Source organism: Brienomyrus brachyistius, unplaced genomic scaffold (genome assembly GCF_023856365.1).
Source record: "Brienomyrus brachyistius isolate T26 unplaced genomic scaffold, BBRACH_0.4 scaffold56, whole genome shotgun sequence".
NCBI lineage: Eukaryota > Metazoa > Chordata > Actinopteri > Osteoglossiformes > Mormyridae > Brienomyrus > Brienomyrus brachyistius.
This window is the reverse complement of record NW_026042331.1, coordinates 269,084-291,922: the sequence shown is the minus strand read 5'-3', so window position 1 is coordinate 291,922 and position 22,839 is coordinate 269,084. Positions and strand designations below refer to the sequence as shown.

The 22,839-nt window shown below is 43.3% G+C and overlaps 1 protein-coding gene across 6 annotated transcripts in view; it reads left to right on the top strand.

The window, feature by feature from the left end:
• The first annotated feature begins 2,017 nt into the window (after positions 1-2,017).
• The window catches only part of LOC125724457 (small conductance calcium-activated potassium channel protein 3-like), a 35,363-nt gene continuing 14,541 nt past the window's right edge, over positions 2,018-22,839 (top strand). For 5 of the 6 annotated variants that reach the window (XR_007387191.1, XR_007387192.1, XM_049001156.1 and 2 more), the window contains exons 1-5: positions 2,018-2,539; positions 2,971-4,044; positions 9,669-9,764; positions 16,989-17,285; positions 17,479-17,600. Coding sequence is in view for 4 of the 6 variants with exons in the window: in XM_049001156.1 (XP_048857113.1) it covers positions 3,139-4,044; positions 9,669-9,764; positions 16,989-17,285; positions 17,479-17,600 (1,421 nt within the window). In the remaining 2 variants the exon portion in view is untranslated. Of the gene's footprint in view, positions 2,540-2,970; positions 4,045-6,622; positions 6,675-9,668; positions 9,765-16,988; positions 17,286-17,478; positions 17,601-22,839 lie in introns of those variants that run through there. The other variant, XM_049001159.1, reaches the window with a different exon arrangement.

Genomic DNA, 22,839 nt, shown 5'->3' with positions numbered 1-22,839 from the left:
GCTTGTATGTCAGTTATACATCATTCCACAATTCCTTCAAATTCTTGTTTTTATTTCATTTACTTTATGTAAGCTATTAATCTACCTGAAAATCACCTTCAATATTTTATTATATTCAGGAATTTAAACATGTATCACTACTTATAATCTGACATACAGTACATGCTAAGGAGACCTACTAAACATGTGATTCCAATTAAATTCCAATTCTGCTTCCTATTTTTTTCCATTTCCAATTTGAGTCCTAAATCCATAAAATCCTAATACCTAAAATCCCACCTTAAGGTGCTTATCATGCTAACATGGTTTGCAGACTTTTGTAAGACTGGCCTTTCCACTTCCCATCCCAATGTACTAGCAAACACTCTGCCGAAGTCCCCTTTGATCTAACCTCATTTCTTGCTTTTATTTCACCCTCCTCTCACACCTTCCACCCATCATACCCGTCATACCTTTTTATGGAGCTGCCTGACAGCTGCTTGTCATGTGACTATTGTTCTCTGGCCTTTAGTGGCTCCTGCGATACTCCATTTTAACCTGAACAGCTTGCACAGCTCTCCACCTTGAAACATTTCTTTTTTTGCAGCATGCATACTTGCTTAGGGACTTTCTGTCCCTCTCTGTTTACTCTGCTCTTCCTACCTTTACATTTATGTCCTTTAGTTTTTCTCCCACTCTATTCTTTGCCACATTTGCTCCCTATCCTCACACAGTTGCACAGTGCAAATTAAAAAGGCACAATTAAAATGCCCGTGGATACGATTTACCACTGTCATTGCGCTATGTCTGCCCACAAATTCAAGGGTGAACGAGGGACAGGCAACCTTTTAATTCAAAATTCATCTAAACTCAGAAAAAGGCACATGGTCTGTTCCACTCATATCCTTTATTGTTCATAATTGGCTTAATCCAAGGGGCTTTTATAAACGTGTAATACCCTCATATACAGTTATGTGTTTTAAGAATGCAAATGAGTGAAACAACGTAAACGATGGAGCTGCATGGCATGAACTGCCACAGCTAAGAGAGGACTGCGAGTTGGATTGGTACCAGCCTGCCCGGGGGGGTCTGCGCTCCCCAGCACAGCCATGCATTCCCAGAAAGACCCTCCAAAAAAGCTAAGTTTTGCTTTTGGGACTGATGCCCCAATAGTGGGGTTTCACTGGCTTTGCTTGCTGTCAGAGGAGAAATGTAAGACAGGAGGACTTTTAGTGATACGGCTGATGAGATTTTCTGTAACAGGGAGGCACTAGAGAGATTCACTCATCAATGCCCATGCCAAATGTGTCCGTCTGCATCAGCACAACTGCACTTTGGGGTTTAAAGAAATGTTTAGGATGGGAAATCGTATGCCTTCCCTTTGTCAGAGCTGCACTAACCAACACAAATTGCATTGAAATATCCTTTTATTACATTCAACGGCTGCTCTTTTTCCAAAGAACCTTAAATACTTTATCCATTTCAACTGGAGTGAACCAAGTGCCAAGACCCCTTATAGATGATGGCTGGCCAGGTCATGCTCTAAACCATTACACTACCATTGTTCTTCATTATTATCTGTGAATGGCTTCTGCCTACCCTGCTGTACCATATACAGTAATAGAATTCTGTTTATGTATTTTATTATTGGTTTATTCATTTTTTCCTAATAATACTATTCAGCTTTTCTCTCTATGTATCCATTATCTCTTCCATCAGTCTTTAACGCAAAAATCAAATCACGTAGTTAAAACAATTAATTATTTAATGTAAATAGTTTGTGCTATCAAAATGATACTGTTCATTAAACATGTTCACAATACAACAGGAAAACGATACCACTGATGTCATTTCAGTAATTGATATCTGTGTTTTTTTGACGAAAATACAGGCAAGGGAGGTAAATGCAGTAGATAAGTTAAAAGTCAAAGCAAAAATATTTGCGCTGCCTCGTTTAGCCAATGGCGGACGGGAGTGGGCAGGGCGACGGCGTTTGACGGAGAGCCTTAAGTTGAGAGAGGAAAACTGGTACAGAGCCTCAGTTAGATAACAGCGGCTGACTTGCGACCATTGGGAGATATTTCATACATTTATATTTATACTATAAAATACAGATTTTTCTATTTTCATATATAACGGACGCTAACCGACAATCGTCATGTACTTTTAATAATGCATAAAGAACAATACTGAAATCTTGATCTAATGTAATTAAAACGATAAAGTAGAAGTAATAACTGTAAAAATAATAATTAACAGTAGGCACAGCTTAGAGCATCTCGTATGTTGTCTGTGCCGCTGCATGTTGTTACACGTATTATACTAGTAATGTAATAAGTATGTACGATGCAGAAATCGAAAAGCAATACATTTAAGAAATATAAGACGAACGATCGTTTATAATGCTAATTTGTTTCGCAAACATTGACAGTGTACTGATCATCTCAGGAAGAACGATGGAATGGCAAAATGAAAAGGAAAAGTGTGGACGAATATTTTTTCCCAACGTTTGAATCAACAGCTGAGCTGGAATTGAGAGACATTGAAACAGAGCGAAGAGGTAAGAGATTGACAATAAAGAAGGAAGATCTGAGAAATGGAGAGAGAGAGGGAAAAATTTGTGTGTTTGTGAAATGAAAATGGACGACGGAAAGGAAACGTAACAAAGAACATTGGTGTATGTGTATATATACATATATTTGTGTGTGTGGTTGTGGTTGTGTGTATAAACGTAAATTTTATTTTAGGGGCAACAGTAAATGTACTAAACTTATTGGAAGATATCTAATACTAATTAATGGAAGCTGTTTAATTTCTAGGGTCTAACGTAACATTTACCATGTTCAGGAGGTTAGGTAAAATATTGGACTATAACAAGAAATAACATTTAAAACTATTATTTCTGTGAAACTGGCGGTTGGGGGTGGTGCTTGCATTAAGTATAGAGAATGATAAACATGAACTTAGTGCCCAATCTTTTCACCTCCTCAGGGGCTGACCGCCACGCAGCTGTCTCTGCCTCACGCTGCAGCTGCCTTGTCCAGCCGGTGTTGCTTTTTGTCCAGCTGTGCTCCCTTCTATCTCTTCTGTCCATCTGGACGTCACCCGACTTTCTCTTATCTCGCCCCAACACGACGAGCTGGAGCCTGCCGCCTCGCAATGGAGCCTCCGCCCGCTCTCACCATGGCTCTTCTGGGAGATAGCTGTGAGGAAGAGGGGCTGCATCCCCCGGGCCCCCCAAATGTGGCACTGCCCACTGCAGACAGCCGCCCAGGGGCCCACCCTTCCAAATGCCTGGGCAGTGCCAGCGCGGAGAGGCTCAACGGGACCCCCGTCCTGACCAGCCCTGGGCCGCTCTCCCTGCCTCTCCCACTCCCCAATGCTCTGTGTCCCTCCAGTTCACCAGTGGGCAGCCAGCCCAGCCTGGGTGAGGGTCTGCCTACACCGGGGGGGCTCCTCCCCTCCCCACACTCCCCCTGCTCCGAGCGCGAGCGTGACCGGGGTTCACGACACCGACAGGCCAGCCCCCTGGTGCATCGGCGGGACAGCAACCCCTTCACTGAGATCGCCATGAGCTCCTGCAAGTACAGTGGGGGTGTGATGAAGCCCTTGAGCCGACTCAGTGCCTCCCGCAGGAATCTCATTGAGTCTGAGGGCGGAGTAGAGGCCAGAGAGGGAGGCGTGGCCACACGGGACCGGGGAACTGTGCTCCAATCACAGAGCCAGCAGCACAACCCCCCAGAGATTGTCATCTCCTCTAAATTGGACTCATCTCACTGTACCATTGCCTCCAACCACACTTTGTCTCACAGCCAGGGGGCACTCAGGAGCACAGGTGGTGTGGCCAGTCAGGGTAGCAGCGTGGGGGGTGGGGGAAGTAAACGCAGCAGTAGTGCCCGCAAGGTACAAAAAAGAAAGCACCAGAACATAGGGTACAAGTTGGGCCACCGGAGGGCGCTGTTTGAGAAGAGGAAGCGTCTCAGTGACTATGCACTTATCTTTGGGATGTTTGGCATCGTGGTCATGGTCATCGAGACGGAGCTTTCATGGGGAGTCTACAGCAAGGTGAGCGAATCGAAGGTGGGAAGCTGACAGGGACTTTGATAACCCATAAATGCCCAGAAACAGGTTTCCTGATTCAAATGATGGGTTATATCATGCCAGTTCTGAATCAGAATCAGGGGTTAAATAAATACAAGTTCTACATAGAACAACTGTCCAACAATATACATTCTACATATGTATATAAGTAGAAAGTTATACATATACATACAGAAGAACAGAATGTAAATCTCGAGCAGGGTTCACCAACCTTTCTGAAACTGAGAATTACTTCACGGGTACTGAGCCATACGAAGGGCTACCAGTTTTAAACTTATCTAAACTTCATGTATGATAAACGTGTTTTAAATGTGCAATTATGATGTAGGTTGAGGAGATCACCAGTTGATGCGTACTACAGCTTTTGGGTGGAAATAGTTTTACTGTCCAGTAGTTCTGTTTTTTTTCTTTGTTTGAAAGCACTTTCCACTTGGACCGTACGGAAAAGGTGATGACCAGGATGAGAGGGGTTGCTGATGAGCCCGACTGATTATAGTCCCACTCACAAGTCCTGTATAGGTGTAAGACTGCAGCCCAAGATCTTTTCTGCTGGTCTAACAATATTCTTTCCCCCTTTCATTCGCTCTCACCTTTCCTCCTTTAATACACTTTCCCCTTCCCCCCCTTTAATACGCTTTCCACTTTCCCTCTTTCCTATGCTTTCCTCTTTCCCCCTTTTATACTCTTTCCCCCTTTCATACGCTTTCCTCTTTCCTATGCTTTCCTCTTTCCCTCTTTCATATGCTTCCCCCTTTCATATGCTTTCCTCTTTCCCCCTTTCATATGCTTTCCTCTTTCCCCCTTTCACACGCTTTCCTCTTTCCCCCTTTCATACGCTTCCCTCTTTCCCTCTTTCCTATGCTTCCCCCTTTCATATGCTTTCCTCTTTCCCCCTTTCATATGCTTTCCTCTTTCCCCCTTTCACACGCTTTCCTCTTTCCCCCTTTCATACGCTTTCCTCTTTCCCCCTTTCATACGCTTTCCTCTTTCCCCCTTTCATATGCTTTCCTCTTTCCCCCTTTCATATGCTTTCCTCTTTCCCCCTTTCACACGCTTTCCTCTTTCCCCCTTTCACACGCTTTCCTCTTTCCCCCTTTCACACGCTTTCCCCTTTCCCCCTTTCATACGCTTTCCTCTTTCCCTCTTTCATACGCTTCCCTCTTTCCCTCTTTCCTATGCTTCCCCCTTTCATACGCTTTCCTCTTTCCCCCTTTCACACGCTTTCCTCTTTCCCCCTTTCACACGCTTTCCTCTTTCCCCCTCTCATACGCTTTCCTCTTCCCCTCTTTCCTATGCTTCCCCCTTTTATATACTTTCCTCTTTCCCCCTTTTATATACTTTCCTCTTTCCCCCTTTCATACACTTTCCTCTTTCCCCCTTTCATACGCTTTCCTCTTTCCCCCTTTTATATACTTTCCTCTTTCCCCCTTTCATACACTTTCCTCTTTCTCCTTTTCATTGATGAGGGTGGATGAGGTTAGGATGGACTGAATGACGGCAGTGTTGACCTACACCAGAGTTACCCATGTAAGAAGCTTGAACTTCTTAGCTACCATACGGGAGGGAGCCGCTGCGGGGCTCTCATGACAGTGGAAATGCTGCTGACCTTCCAATTCAGATCCATGGATCAGAAAGTGCCCAGTACCTGAATGACCGAGCAAAAATACAGCCATTAATGTCCAGTGAGGTCGATGATCCCTGGGGTCGATGATCATCTCTTGTATTTTTTGGGTCTTGGGGACCGGGTTGGTCTAGTTTAACAGGTGCCTCACTTCCCGATTAGAGAAAGTCTTGTCATAAATTTGGCGAGTCAGTATGGCATCGTCGGCAAAGTTAATGAGTTTCACTGATGGCTTAGAAATGTAGTCACTGGTATAGAGCATAAAAATTTGGGAGACAGAACACAGCCCTGTGGAGTTCCAGCACATATAATCGGGGGTTGGTCATGTGACCACCCAGTCACATATACTGCTACCAACTGTTCAAGAAGTCAGTGACCCAGAGGCAGATGGAGAGCAGCAGATTTAGTGAGGTTAGATTGTTTTCTAACGGCTCTGGCTTTATTGTGTAAAGAAAGAGTCCAAATGTTGGTAAATAAAGTGGAGACTCATGTTAAGAGCGTTGTCCACAGACTTGTTGACTGTAGAGGTTCTAGGAGTTCGCAGACTGTGCACAACATGAAATATTTGTGTGTTAAAAAATATGACCTTATCTGAAAGGTCCATACTGGATTTAGCTCTTTCTGTTATGAGAACCATGCTGTGGGCAAAGCACTGAGGGCATGTTTGAGGGAGGTAAAGAATGACAATCTGATGACTTTGGAGAAATAAGATTTCCTTTGGTGGGAAAGTGTGGGGGACATTTGATTCTTAAGTATTTGTAGATACAAAGGGGTTTGCACACTGAACAGAGGCACCGGAGAGTTATGGGTGTGTGGCCAGTCTGCTCCTCTCATTGTCAGTGTGCGTCTGTCAGGTCACCGTGTTCATTACTGCATTCACACCGTTGTAATCATTTACCTTTTTGTCTCTAACACACACAGTCAGGCTGTCAGAAAAGGAAAAAGTGAAAAGAACTATGCAGAAGATCAATTGGTATGTTTGCTGAATAGAAGTGGGGTGATTTTAAGTTATTTTGTATTACAACCTAAGAGTAAAATAAAGAAATCCCCAAAATTGCTGCTAATTTTGAGAGCTACGTTAGTATATGATCTGTGATTCCTCAGTACTGGCTGAGTAATATGACTTTTTTTATAGTGATATAGCATTTATTGTTTTTTATGCAAATGAGCCTAAGGTTTAACGGTTAATCTCTGACACATCTTGATTAATGGTTTTGCTGCTGTGGGTGTTTGCATGTCTGATACGCATCCGTGTGTGTGCCGAGTGTCTACCAGCGTGTGTGCATTTTACTGAAGGAACAGGCAGCTGTCTGCGTAACCTGAACTCAATTTCTTGGTGCAGTGTCCTGTTATTATAACCACACACTTTTGTAGTGGAACAAATACAGCCCACAGCTCTCACATGCACACTTTACTTGGGAGTCTATGGTTCAGGTGCCCCCATTGCCTATTTTTCAATTTGTATTTTTTTAAATATGGATGGGGGCGGCATGGTGGTGCAGTGGTTAGCACTGTTGCCTCACACCTCTGGGACCCGGGTTCGAGTCTCCGCCTGGGTCACATGTGTGTGGAGTTTGCATGTTCTCCCCATGTTGTCGTGGGGTTTCCTCCGGGTACTCCGGTTTCCCCCCACTGTCCAAAAACATGCTGCGGCTAATTGGAGTTGCTAAATTGCCCATAGGTGTGCATGTGTGAGTGAATGGTGTGTGAGTGTGCCCTGCGATGCGCTGGCCCCCCATCCTGGGTTGTTCCCTGCCTCGTGCCCATTGCTTCCAGGATAGGCTCCGGACCCCCCGCGGCCCAGTAGGATAAGCGGTTTGGAAAATGGATGGATGGATAAATATGGAGGTGAACCTGTGTGATTGCACCTTCACCTTTACATGTGACTAATCCTGTGTGCTTGTTTGTGTCCCCCCCATCAAACATCAAAACACATCAGAACGTAATGGCTCGTGGCAGTGTGTAATTGAGCCTGTGGCTGTGAGTGAGTCTGTGCAGGGTCTCGCTGAGATCTGCGCAGAGAGTGAGGGATGGCCCCACAAGTATGGCAGGCTCAGAGCAGCACTTGTGATGAAGTAATCGCTGTGTTCAAAGTTCTGCTAGCACTGCCGGCTCTTCCGTCAGGTTGTTACGAAGTTCTGATTTAACCAAGAACACAATGTGTCCTGGATACTTACACTGGCACAGGACCTTCTAAAGCAACGTTTTCTCAGACACCTGATAATTGGCTGAAGATTAATTCACTGTCTTGGGCTTTATCCATTAGATGCTAATGGTCCAGGAGGGGGCCAGTCGCTCTGCAGAGTAAAAGCATTTTATTACAATGTGCTTGCATTTTGAAAAAAAGGGCTATTAAAATACATTAAATTTAATGAAAAGATGGTGCAACCGCAACAATCATAATTAGAGACCTTAGATCACTGTAAACCAGGACAGCATATGTTGTGAAACACTCTGCACTGACCCACCATGCTGTGCTCAGAATGCTGGCAGCAGCAGGGATGGTGTTGTGTGTGTTTGTGTGTATCTGCTGTGGTGACACCCATAACCCGAAAAAAGCCGCTGATGGCTGAGGCTGAACCCCAGGAGAGGCACAGCACTATCGGGACCTTTAATGCCTTTGGAATTTTACACTGTCATTTACTGTAGGACATAAGCTGGCAGCAGATGATGCGTTACGCTAAAGTTATTATCTATAATTAAGTTATTAATTAAATTCAATATGTGAAAAGCTATGGTGATTTTCATGAAAGTACAGGAACAAGTCAGTGTTTGTTGATTTATTTTGGGGATTTCGATTTGAATTTTTTTCCCTAAAATAACTAATAATAAACTGGAACGCAGCATCGTGACGCCGAAAGCCCTGAACAGGATGTGTGTTTATCTGTGGAAAAGAACACTATGTGAAGTTTAGGCTCAAAGTTAAACATGGATGCGGGTGTCATTTTGCCCGGGTCACCGCAGTCTAGCACTGACTGGGGGTAACTAGGGATGCATGACAGATTTAATGACCAAGCAGAAGGTCCTGGGAGGCACTCTAGGCTTCTGCTGCGACGTTAATAGTATGAACAAAGCAATAGAGGACACACCTGTGCAATGGTCTCACTGCCTCTAGCAGAACGCCACAATGTCCTGTGCTAAGGACACAGCCTCCTCCCCCGTGAGGGCTGGGAGGCTGCTGACCTCCTTTCGTTCTGCGCCCTCTCCCAGTCACCATATTTCTTCCTTGCTTGATTGCGCACGACTCAACGAGCGAGGGACGCACCTCGGATCGCACACAGTGCCAGGGTGATACGAGACGCGTGCCGAACGATTTGTAAGTTAAAGGTCACAGGAATTAAGGACTGTGGGGAATGTGTATGATAGCAGTTTCAGGGGTAATGATGCATGTCCATGTATGAATAATGCGACAGGTGTGAAAGTGCTGATGCAGAACGGGGTGTAACAGAGAGGAGAAGTTTAAGGTGCCTCCGAGTGGCAGCAACTTTGTTATGGTGTTAATGTGGTTTCCTGTGACCTGTGATGGTAACATGCGTGGGTATTGTGGGGTACCTTAATGTGTGTAGGGGGGTACTTTAACATTTGTGTGTGTAGGAGGTACTTTAACATTTGTGTATGTGTAGGAGGTACTTTAACATTTGTGTATGTGTAGGGGGGTACTTTAACATTTGTGTGTGTATACAGGGGTACTTTAACATTTGTGCATGTGTATGGGGTACTTTAACGTTTGTGTGTGTGTAGGGGGGTACTTTAACATTTGTGTGTGTGTAGGGGGGTACTTTAACATTTGTGTATGTGTAATTGGTACTTTAATGTGTGTGTGTGTAGGGGGTACTTTAACATTTGTGTATGTGTAATTGGTACTTTAACATTTGTGTATGTGTTGGTGGTACTTTAATGTGTGTGTGAGTTACTTTAACATCAGTTGGGGGGGAGTACTTCAACTTCTGTGCTTGCTCCTCTACAGAGTTCCATGTTCTCCCTGGCCCTGAAGTGTCTTATCAGCTTGTCTACAGTGGTCTTACTGGGACTCATCATCGCCTACCATGCCCGCGAAGTGCAGGTAACTGTGCACAGCGCCGAGCATGCCGCTTTTCAGGCTGCTGGGGTTTACCACAGATTGTCACTGGCATGGAGTGATGTATGCATTTCTGTGGCTCACTGGATGCTCGGGGGTCCTGGGTTCGCTCTCCGTCTTTTGTAGAAGGGCAGTGACTGCATGGTGTTTAAAGTCACAAGCATGAGGGCTGCAGCTCCAGCTGGGAAGGTACTGAAATACTCCACTAACACAGTTAGCTGTACATGTCTGTATCCCTTTGGATGTCAGGGATACTTGCGCTTATACATCCACACTGATGTATCATAGAGACTCTCCTGACGTCATTGTTCCCGCCGGCACACTCCCCCTCAGACTAAAGCAGAACTTGACAGGGATCCATACAACTTCCCAAAGAACCAATGGACCATGGACATTAATATGTGACCTGCAATTGGGTTTCCTGACAACGTATTTTGTAGAAACTTTTAAAGATATCTGGCTAACTTAGACTTGCTTTGTGGAGTATCTCCGTATAAGGAAACCTGGATTTTTCTTGGCTATCTCACACTATCTAGCCACCCCCCCTTACTTTGTTGTAGACCAGAAGCCTCATCATCATGGATGTACTTTAACAAATGCTGGCAAAAACTTTACAGCTACATGAATGATGTACAGAGTACATGAATGATGCTAAATACTTTATTGATGAGTGTTCAATACAGTATATAACTGAAGGTATGATTTTACAAAAAAATCCCACATAAATGACGCAAAATGACAGCTGCAAATCCACGTTTCGGATTCCAGTCGTTTCTGCGGATTGCAGTGATCCATTTGCTTTTATTTAGTTTTCAGCAGTCTGTAAAAAATAGCAGTGACTTCCTGTTCAATAAATTTGTTAAATCAACCATACAACAGCTCGTTCCCATTTTAGATGTGTTTTCGCCCTATTCAGGGTGAACGCTATTGCTGCCACTCAGTCTTTTTGCCCCTCAGTGGGTGTAGCTGAAGTGACTTCTGCCTGCTGTGACGTCATGTCCATACACTCTATAGAGACTAAGTTTCAGAACCGTAAATGTGTATGAGCTGCATTTGAGTTTCAATATCACCCATAATTATCATGCTATTATACAGGGGAGAGGGTATTGGACAATCACTTTAGCTAAAATCACTTTGAGTAGCACAGTGGCCGTGGTGGTGGAGGGGGGGTGGGATGCTATCGTTATCTTAGCAAGGCACTGAGCCTCTGTCGCTTCAGAAAGCAAATCCATCTGCTTGTCATAAATAAGGAATTTTTCTTAATGCTTCAGCTGGTAAAACAAAGGTTAATAAATGAATGAATGAATGTCATATGTAACCTAGGGAGTCTGAAATGGAGGGATTAATTGGCAAGGGCACCTCTGCAGCTCGCTCATTTTCTTCTTCCTTGATCAGTCAGGGGGCCGCAAGTTGCTGGTTGCCAGGTGGAAGGGTGATGTCACCCTCCAGCCTGCGCTCAGCTCTCCTGCACAACATGGTCTCATTCTTAATGGGAATGGGAGGTGTGAGCTGGAGGAGCAGATATCAATTGTTCACAGCTTGGTGCTACATGAGGAGCCTGGCAGCTGAGTAATAAGACACACATAATTACCCAGATATGTGGAACCTACCTGCAGCGCTTACTATGTTTCCCAAGTATCTGCTAGGCAGCTAGAGGTATGAATATAGCTTACAGTATAAAGACACGCTATTCAAGTCAGACTCCATTCTTTTGCATGCTGGGGCTGTTGTTATAGTTATTGACTTACGCCAGTCAGCTGAGACATTTACACAAATAAATGGAGTAGGATAGGGAAGGATGCAAAAAATATAATAGAACAGTGATACTTTATTAGTATCAGTAAGGAAATTCTCTTTTATGCCTAACCTATCTTGCTCTTCCTGAGACATACAGACAAGTGAGAGGAGGCTTGGGGGTCACAATGCAGGGTCAGCCAGCGCGCAGCGCCCCTTTGGGGGGCCTTGCTCAAGGACCCACAGACATGTGACTGTTCTGCTGAGGCCAGACCTCAAAGGAACAACTTTCTGATCACAGGTACAGTGGCTTAACCTGCTGCGCCACATTATGCACGGAACCCAGCTAATCACGAGTTCCGTGCTCACAGCCTGGTGTTTGACAGAGACACACCACACTGTTCTGAGATGGTCTGCATGGTCACCGTGAGACAGAACATGCACATCCATCAATCCATCAATCGACACTCTCAGCCTGAATGGATTCCAGCTGTGACTGGCCCACGCGCTTCTTTTCAGCCAGACAGTCATACTGGAGAGAGAGAGAAAGCGAGAGAGAGAGAGAGAGACGGGGGGGGGGGGGGGGGGATAATCTGTCAGATGTTACTGTTTTTATGATTAAATGAATTTTGGAGAGGATTTGCTGACAAGCTCTGTTGATAATAATGTGCAGCACGGAGCTTAGCTACAGGTCCTTATCAAACCCTGTGTTTATGTCCTCATTAGTATGCAGCAATAAGGCACCTCCCAATTGGCCATACTTGGTGCCTCAAGAAATTAGGAACGTCAGTAAATGAAGATATTGATTTCAAGATTATCACACACCCAGAAATGAATCCAAGCGGAAATTAAATAGTTCCTTCTCTTTCTGTCGTTTTCTTCTTTTGCTAATCTCACTTCACTGTCTGCCCCCTGTGTTAAGCCCCTCACCCCATATACCTGCTGTGTTTGCCTCCCACCTCCATCTACCATGCATCCTCTTTTATTCTGAAAATGCTGTGTATCGCGTGAACCATCATTCAGATTAGACTGCCTGACTAATCTAAATGATGACAATTTAATCTGTATTTTTATTAAAAAAAAGCAGGTCAATGAGGTGGGCAGGGCAAGTGGGGGTGCAGGACATAGGATTGGCTATCTTTATATACTGTATAACTATTTGGACAACTCATGTAAACAGATTTTAAAAGAGCTCAGCTATTGGAAGAACTCAGAGGGGAAAAAAACAGGATTTAGCATCAGGGGAAATTTCATAAATAAACATGACTAATCTGTCAGGAAATGCTGTAGCTCCATGTGGGTCTCAGTCACTTCATGTTGGATCACAAAGATGCTGTCATTTGTTTATTACTCATTAGCGCGCATAGCACTAGCGATGCTAAATAACAGCCTAACAGACAACTTTAGCCGTGGGTTAATCTGTCAGTGATTTTCTGGTTACACTTTACTTGAGGGGGGACAAGTAACTTAGTAACTCAGTTACTACTCAAGTACAAATCATGAGCAAATATATTAATTGCATGAAATGCATAAACCATTGTGACCGAATAACGACGAACAAACATTGGATCAGTATACAACTCTTAGTTTCTGGTTAATTAATTCGTTAAGTAAGAGTGTACAACTACATTATTTGTATCCCCTCAAGTGTCAGAAAAAGTATTAAAAAGTACTCAAAGGCTTCTTTAACATAAATGATATCTACTACCTTTTGAAGCCAGAAAGTTTCTGTTTCTTAACTAATAAAAAGTGATGACAGAATGTATTCTGAGTAAAAAGGTTCATTTCTAAGATTAGATAAATGCCATTGAAACTTAAGACTTAAACCTTAATTGCTGTTGCAACAGTAAGAATGTATGTTTAGAATTGGGTGCATTTCATTTTATATGGTGGGAAACCGTTTGGGAGGTTTGCATCACTGGCTGAGTTAGACGTGATGCTGAGCTGCTCAGACCACCTGCTTACATCACCCTCCCGGATGCTGTGCGCGCAGGGAGAGAAATATCCAGAGCTGTGAAGCTACTCTCGTGGAAAATCAGGGTGCTGTGGAGCGGTGACCAGACAGCACTGCTTCCTTACCACCCTGCTCCTGTGAGTGAGGAACCGCTCTAGTGTCAGTCTCCATCTTATCCTCTTTGCCAGCCCTGTGAGCTTCTCTTTGCTCTGACTCGCTTTCCTCCAGCTTTTTATCTTACTGTGATGACTTTTGATTAATACATTGCTGTGACATCCTTGAAAAAGTTATATATATATATATATATATATATATATATATATATATATATAATTTTTTTTTTTTTAACAAGACTCCCTCCTCCATCTTAGTTCCCCTGAAGATAAGATTGTGCCACCCAAAGCAAAGATCAAACAAAGTATTTCAGAGCAACTGTCACCATGTGTGGCTTCAGGGCTCTGATTGTAGGCAAACAGACCTACACCATCTGCTGATGTTCCTGTCAAAGTCTTTCTGCTGTGACACTTTGCCATTTCATTCCCGAATCTGTTTTTTCATATTTTTTTAGTTGCTTAGATGACGCTAAACTGCAATTTTTAACTATTTTAAGGAGAAGGGCAGTGTAGTTGAACTACTGTTATGTTCCTTCGTGCTAAAGAAGGGCCCCTCCTTGGATGTGAACCAGCAACTTTTGAGTTGCAAATTCACGGCTCTAAACAGTACAGCACTTAAAAGAGGACCCTCCGGGATGTACAGATGTTTGCTGAGACAGTCTTTGATATAGCTCAATTTCTAAAGCAAAAAGTCAGCTCTTCAGTCATACGGTAGCCACAGATGCTTCTCTCACTGTCTCTGGCTGAGGGGCCCAGTCTGCTTCTGCTGTGAGCTCCGCTTTACCGCAGTAACACCCTTCTTATTATGCCGGACATCAAGGTTATTATTGTATATAGTATATTCATGGACAGCGTGCCAAAATTGCATAATATATCTGGATTAAGTGAGACATACTAAGGGTCCTAATCACTCAACTAGCCATCTAATCCCTGCACACCGAGATTTCTGGAGAAATCTTTTGGAGTCATTCAGTGCAGAGAGAATGAAAATGGTAAAAATTAGCTTTGCTTTCATAGTATCTTTATTTTTACCTGCTGTATTTGTGTCAGACAGGATTTTTTTAACTGGACAGAAAATGTCAGTCGTCAAATCCTGTCTTCGTGTAGAACTTACTTGCCTCTATTATCTCAAAACACAAACCTTGTTATTTTTAGACAGGCTGTTGCCTGCACCCATAGCAACATAGTCTGCTAGTGCTGAGCTGCCTTCCCCGTTAGAGAACAGCTTATTGCTGAGCCTGGCAAGTGAAGCCATTTTATGGTATGCTGAGTGCTGCTGTTTCATTTTTTTTTCATGTCTTTAAATTGGGAAGGTCGTTTATTATTATTTAATTGCTTAGCCAGCTCTAATTCCTCACAAATGTATCTTCTACTGTAGAAATTCAGGTTAAGCATTTTGCTCATGGGCAGAACAGCCCCTTTTGGGATTTGAACCAGCAACCTTCTTCCTGCAAACCCAGTCCATAATCACATGTTGGGAGCTGGATTTTTACATAATTAAAGTGGGGTGGCTTGTTTTTCTGCTTCTGTGAGAGTTGCTGGGGATGAAGAGGACAGGCACAATGTCAGGGAACTTCCCAAGGAATCACCACTGCAGGGGGGATTAGGAAATCTCTTTCCTGAGTTTACAGGAAGCGGGCAAGAATGGAATGAGCGCATGATGGAAAAGCCAGGAAAGGGGAGTTTGTTCATGAGAAAAAATAAGCTCTGGTATGGCAACATGACTTAATTCAGGACAGCCGCTACAGGGCTGGTCGAGGTTATTGGGTTTCAGTATGTAAAATTGCAATTGATTAATGTGCTTGCTGAGCGAGGGACAGGCTGGATGGGCACGAAGACCCTGGTGAGCAGGATACCCTTCCTGAGATGGTCACATCCCCCCCATGTCAGAGCTGGCACCTACATGTGTTGCAGCCCCTGCTCCCATGTATGTGGTAACCTGCCCCCTGCCAGCCCCTTTCTCACCAGATGGGGGCGGCGAGCCGATGGCTACTCGCATGCAGAACAGAGTGTCCGGTAGGCTTGCACACCTCCTCATCTGACGGATCACCTCTCCACAAGGAGTTTAATTATGTATGAGGCACTAGCGGCGCTAACGAGGAAATGAGAGGGAGTGTCGAGGGAGAGGGGGAGGAGGGAGAGGAGCAGAGCCCAGGAAGGAGTGAGACGGGGGCAAGGAGAGAAATGGTGTGAAGTGAAATTACATTTCCTGACAGCCCTGTAAATTGGGCTTGGTCTTGCTTGGATTTTCTCAGTCATTGCGAGATAAGTGCTGTGAGGTTCAATGCCTGACTGTCTGACCCGACAGGAGCTACAGTGTTTATCACTGGCAGCATCTGAGACAGTCTGAGGCACCAAAGCAAAAAAAAAAATTTCATATGACGCACTAATACGAAGGGAGAGCTGCACATTAAAGCCAGCAGTCTGGGCATGGTCAAGGTGATTTTATTAAAGGCCAGTAATGACACCGGCATGTTATAGTTACATCCATCCATCTTCCAGAATTGGTTATACTGTACAGCATCACTGAGAATGCGCCTTGTATTATTTCTACCATCAGTAATTATGTACAGGTAAAGTAATATTTAAATACTTCTTTAATCTTAAATTTATAGAAATTGATTTTACTTATGATGGGACATTTAGTTATGCTTTTAATGGATTAGTCTGTGTTGGTTCACACATATATGCTTCTCCAAACGTACTGTTCAGGAAGTACCATGTGGCAATCAGAGACATATGCACAAAGTTGTCTGCATGGTTTGGGTATTCTTTGTGTGCCTGAGCCAAGTCTCTTGGTCTTCTTCTCTTTCCGTTTCCCTTCTCTCCTGGGCTGGGGACTGCAATTAAGCATGAATGGTCTTTGATGTTGTCCCCTTGGCAACAGTCACCATGACAAGGCTGGAATCTTAAAAAAAAAAGTAGACTCACAGGTTGACATGCAGTTTATGCACTGTACACGCACTGCTTGACATTAAGCAGATAAAACGAACTGGCACTGTATTAGGTAATACTTTCCCTGGCTTAGCATCACAGTACCAACATAGCATTCATGTCACGAACACACAAGCCCCCACTACAAATATTAACTCTGGAAATCGATTCTGCAAGCAGGCGCAACGATATGTAATCATATTAAACACCCACCAAGACACATTCAGTGTGAAAAAAACTGTTACCCTAACAGTTCAGCAATGAGACAGTAGTTACTATAAGACAGAGATTGTGATGAACACATTCTGTCTATTCAACAGTTCAAAATAATTGGCATTTACTAATGTTCAGAGCAGTGGTAAAGGTTGAGCTAAAAATATAAATGAGTATGTTTAACCCATTCAGCCGCGATGGTAATGGAACCCGTGAGGAGCCTCATCCCTGTAGCACCACTGAACCCTCTCACCCCCTCAGCTGTTCCTCATTGACAACGGAGCGGACGACTGGCGGATCGCCATGACAACAGAGCGGGTGCTGCTGATCGCCCTGGAGCTGCTGGTGTCGGCGGTGCACCCTGTGCCGGGTGACTTCACCTTCCACTGGCAGGCGCGACTGGCCTTCTCGTACACGCCGTCTCTGGCCAAGGCCGACGTGGACATGGTTCTGTCGGTGCCCATGTTCCTGCGGCTCTACCTCATCGCCCGTGTCATGCTGCTGCACAGCAAGCTCTTCACCGATGCCTCATCTCGCAGTATTGGGGCTCTCAACAAGGTCAGCCACGGGGGGGTCTAGACGGCTTTCAAACTTTTTCGTTCCACTATTGGAGATGATGCTGCATGTCCCTAGATGGTATGATTTACTGAAGGGAAGGTTCTATACTGTATGATGTTGAATATCAATATGTGAGGGTTCTAAGCTGTACCTAAGGTTCAGCAAAGACCGGTGTCATTCTCTGTGTTGCTAGGTGCACTTTAACACGCGCTTTGTGATGAAGACCCTAATGACCATCTGTCCCGGCACCGTTCTGCTGGTCTTCAGCATCTCCTTGTGGATTATTGCAGCCTGGACGGTGCGCGTCTGTGAAAGGTGAGCAAAGTGCAGCTCCTGCTGTCAGGGAACAGAGAAAGTTCCACACATGGGTGTAAGTGGAACGTAACACATTACTGTGAAAAACATAAAGTTGGGGAACATGCTGTAGAACTAAAGCAGGGGAATGCAGATTATGGAGATGTGGACCAGGACAGAAAAATACAGGAGATAAAGTACAAGCAGGGTAATGCAAAGCTGGGAAACACGATGCAGAATATAAACCAGGAGAATGTAAGGTCACGGAACGCAGAGCAAAAACGAAGGAGGACCCCAGAGCTGGGGAACCGAGAGCACATTGGTGCTGATGCTGAAGCTGAATGTGAAACTGTAAGGGGAACTTCAGAGCAAAGTTGGAGGACGTGAAACCAGCTGGGTTGTGTTGCCCCATGCCGTTCTGTCCTGTGCCTTTTAGTCTGTTCACAACTCTTCTAGCATGTGGTGCTTGTTAATTCTACATATTGTAACAGAGGGTGGCTTCACCAAGCTTTGTAGAAATTATTGGATGCTTAGGGTTCTAACGGGATGTTTATGAGTGTCTTAGTCAAATTTTCCCAAAGTCTTCTAAGAATAGACATGAAGGTGTTAAGTCTCATTATTGTTTTAAAGAAGAGACTGCTGAGTTTTCCCCTATACTAACCACTTAAAGGTGTTCTGAACACTTACATTGTGTGAGTTTGAATTGAGCATTTCAAATGTGCTAATGTAGAGTTTTCTGTAATGTTAATCAAAGTGGATGGTGCAACACAAATCAGAATTTATAGAAAAGTGGCTTTGTACATTATTTAGTGATCAGTGTTTTCTGCCTGTAAAAACTCAAACTGATTAATTTATAGTGCTTATATCATATTGTGGTAGCATCCTGCATGCGATTACGCACGACATCTGTTATTTTTCATATAGCACCATCTGCATTTTTTAATTAACTTTTTAAAATTAGCATGTTAGAGCAAGGCAACATTAGAAATATCACCACATTTCTGAGTCAGCAGTGCTCAGTACATCATAGTTGTACAATTAAGTGAAGAGAAGAACATTCAGGAAAACTGAGCAATGTATCAGCCACTGAGTCTTAACTGGCTGTGGACAAGCCCTCACCGGCCAAAGAGTGGCCTAACAGGTCACTTCATGTTAATGCACATGACTAATTTGCATGTTCTTACAACCAGATGCTTATAGCAACACTACAGGAGCCGTTTGCTGGACATCCTTCTCCCATCTGTCAAAAATTGCTCTGTATTTCTGAAGCGGCCAAGTATGAATTATTCTGTGGGCACTCTGCAGCAATAAAATACACATAAATTCCTGTGATACTCCTTCCGCGTTCATACTCCGGAGAAGTCATTTAATATTATGTCTGTTGAATTTAATTGCCTGGAATTTGTCTATAACACATTTTGTCATCTATGTCTCAAATAAGACAGAAATAAATCTCTGCTGTCAGGGAAATACAAATGTGAAGAGGGAGTTATTGAAGAGTGAAGTTTATAAATCGCGATATTGATTTTTCTTGGGAATACTGCATTTATCCTGGAATCAAAGTATGTCAAAATAACTGTGCTCAGTCACATTTTTATTACTTGAATTAACAGTGTACTGTACGCCCAAAAAGAGAAACATAGGGTCTGGTTACTAGTGCTGTTCTCCTTGTTTTTTATGTGCTGTGTCAATATTTTGGCCCGAAAAATTGCTCCAATTCCCCATTTAGTGTGTGTGTGTGTGTGTGTGTGTGTGTGTGTGTGTGTGTGTGTGTGTGTGTATGTATGTATGTATGTATATTATTTTATTTTATATACTTGTTTATATACTTGTTTAAAATAAGATGTTTTCCTTTTGCATTAAAATCTCTTGTATAATTCACATATATGTCATAACTTACGTGTTCTTTGTTCGTTCAAAAACGGAAGAGGTTGCAACGCAAAATTTAAAAAATAAGAGCACAGAACTTTGCACATTAAGTTTGTGACTTACACAATTGAAACCATGAAACTGAATGATTTCAGCAAGGAATGGGCGATGTGTCCAGTTTTAAGATATATCGACTTAGCTAGTTTAATAGGAGATATAGGATGAGACAATATAATTTATATCGATATAGTTAACGTTGCTTTAAAATTGTACTCGTAGAGTCCCCAGTACACCTTTCTCCTCTCCATGTCTGTCTTTTGCACAACTGTATCCTGCCCATATATCATATCACTGTTCTGCTAAATAATATCGAGATATGATTTTTGGTCCATATCGCCCAGCCTAGTTTCAGCTGTCTAGTTCAGTTGCTAACAGGAGCTTTTGGTAAATGTTCCCTAGTTCAGCAGCAAAATATAAATATATTTTGCAAATTGTTACATGATGCAAAGCAGTTTGGAGCGAGTGTTTGTATTGCTTGGTTACAGTCAACAGTTGACTGGTGGGAACTTCTTTTTTCCTTGTGGAGGCCCATAAATGTTTAAACAAATTTGCAGTTATCCATGAAAGGAGAAGTATTTTTATCGTCTTTCCTCAGCGAAAACTCTCTCGCATCACAAAATAAAAGGTTGTGGCTATTCAGTCAAACAGATCCCAGGCATGTACTCTTGTTTATGGGAGTTTTCACGTGTTTTCTTGTCCCAGTATCCGCGACATTATGGTATCGTTATCAGTTGTATAGCGTTATTTGCAAACGGGTGGAAGAACTGCCTGTCATGCTTCGGGCGGAGACAGGAGACGGGTCCCAGTTTGCACGAGATTGTGGTTTTATTGGGAACCAAAATCAAAACGAAGCTGGAGACGAAGTCAGGTACGATCCAAAGGGGTCAGAAGCCGGGGTGGTCAGTCCTACACCAGACAACACACCAGACAAGGGGACGGGAAGGACGTGAGGCGGGAACAAGCAGGAGTCGGGAAGACGAGGGACCCAGGACAGGCGAGAGAAACGAAAGACAAGCTAGTGCTCAATAAAGCTCCTTAGATAATGGCAACAATACTTCGCGCCGCTGTTCCTGCCTTCATCGTTATTATACGCCGGCGATGTCCATGTTTAGTGGTTTCAGCTGTTGCCCCACCTATGTGGGCGTGGTCACCTGTCTGGGCGTGACACTGCCAGCAACAACATCATCTAAATGGTGGCGTGAAATTAAAATATCAAACAATTGGCAATAAACTTATGTTCTTATGTTCTAAACAGCTGACAAAGGCTTATGTGCATAATATAGTTTAAAAGTCTCCTGCCTTGGATTTACGTTACATCTGACTAGGGTTGGGCAGTATTTAATTTTTCTCACCGTCATATACCATATTGCTGCATATGGTATTTTGATGGCAATTTCCAAAGCAAATTTGCCTGTAAAATCCTGCTAGTTGAATTAATTAATGAAATTCTAGTGTTACAGATAAGTTAGAAAGTAGAAGAAAGTAGCTAAAACCTACTTGAAATGTTGACTCCCCCCCCATGCGCTAATTAGTGATGTTGACGATGTAATTACATTGTATTTGCATTCTGACTGGTCTCAGATGGTGTCAGTCATTTACATCTGTTTGCTTCTCCCCTACTCATCTGTCCTCACCTATACTATATTTTACTACTGCCAAATTCCCAATAAAGCTGTTCTCATTCACATTTTTTCTCTCTCTGTTGTCAGCTAAGGTTTTTGCAAAAAATTGCTAATTTTGTTGCTAGTTGCTTATTTGAAAAAAAGGGTCACTAGCTCTAGCCACAAAGTCGATAAGTTGGCAACACCAATGACAAGGGCTGTTAGGCTAAATAAAAATGCAGATACACCTGTTGAATAAGTAATAGTAGCCACCATAAATCTTCAAAAATTAGAATGTGGATTTTTGCCATTGGATATAGAAATATTCAACTTCTGAGGCCTAATAGTCTTATGTAACATCTAAACAGCACACATTTGTGATTTTACTTATTGTTTTTCAATACATATTACTGTATTTTCATTCTTTGTAGTTAGCATCAAATTCATTTTTAGAAATGGCTAGTCAAATAATTTTGTAAATGTCACCAAATATAAATACATAAGAATACAAATATTAAACATATGCCATGGATTAAAAAAATAAATGTAATCTGGTATACATGCCTGTATCTCAAAATGGACAGAGTATAATGAAAATAGAACAGGGATATTGATCCCTGTGAGGAAATTTTACACCTGACACATATATGTGAGAGCAGGCTTGAGGGGTCATACTGCAGGATCAGCCAGCATTCAGTGTCCCTGAAGCTGGGGGTTAAGGGCCTTAATGTGAGGCCCAAGGGCAGCATTAGCCTGCCAGCCTTGGAATTTGAATCAGTCACTGGCAGAAATCCTAACCCAGATACCCAGAGCACCCAGACAACATATTATAATCAAGTGACTAATAGGGCCACCTTTGCCTTCAGTACAGTGTTAAAACTTCTACAATTCTGTCATCCACATGAAATGTGTGTAATTGGAAATTGGACCATATTTCAAGAAGTCTTTGAGTGATGATGGAGGTGGAAATCTACTTTGCCCTCTATGCCCCAGAACGTACCATAGCAGTTCAATGATGTTTAGTTCTGGTGATTGGATTGGAAGGCATTTGGCTTCGTCCTGCTGCTAATGAAAACTCTCTTGAATTTTTTTTTCGCAGTGTATAAGAGAATTATCGACTTGGAATATGCAAACATCATGAGGGAGCAGTGTTTGCACCACAGGGTGCACGCAGTCTTCTAAAATGACCTCATCTTCCTTGGTTATTATACGACCACGCAGAGCCATCATTGGACGCAATGCCTCTCTCGAGATGGTTGCCCATACCAACAGACATTGTAGGTTAAAGGCATCCATTGTGTTTTTCCAAAAATAAACCAGTCTACAGGGACAAAGGGATAAAGGATGGCTTATTGTTACTTGTTTCCATTGATCGGGGGCCCAGGCTCTGTGCACCTTACACTAGGTTAAGCATCTTTCTGTTTTAGCTTTAGATGCCAGTGGTCTCCAAATGACAGCCCTGCCGTAAATGTCAGCTATGTGAAGTCCAAAACAAACAGGTTTTTTGAGACAGTGCCACTGATCTGCTGATTCCATTCTGAGGTCGTACTTTTCTGGTGAGTAGCGAATAACCCAGTGATTCTCGAACCGGTCCTTGGGGACCCTCAAGCAGTCTACGGGAGCAAAAATGTGGACCATCTGTCATGGGGCTGGGAGGGAGCAAAAACATGGACCATCTGGGAGTCTCCGAGGACTGGATTGAGAAACCCTGAACTAACAGAACTAAATGT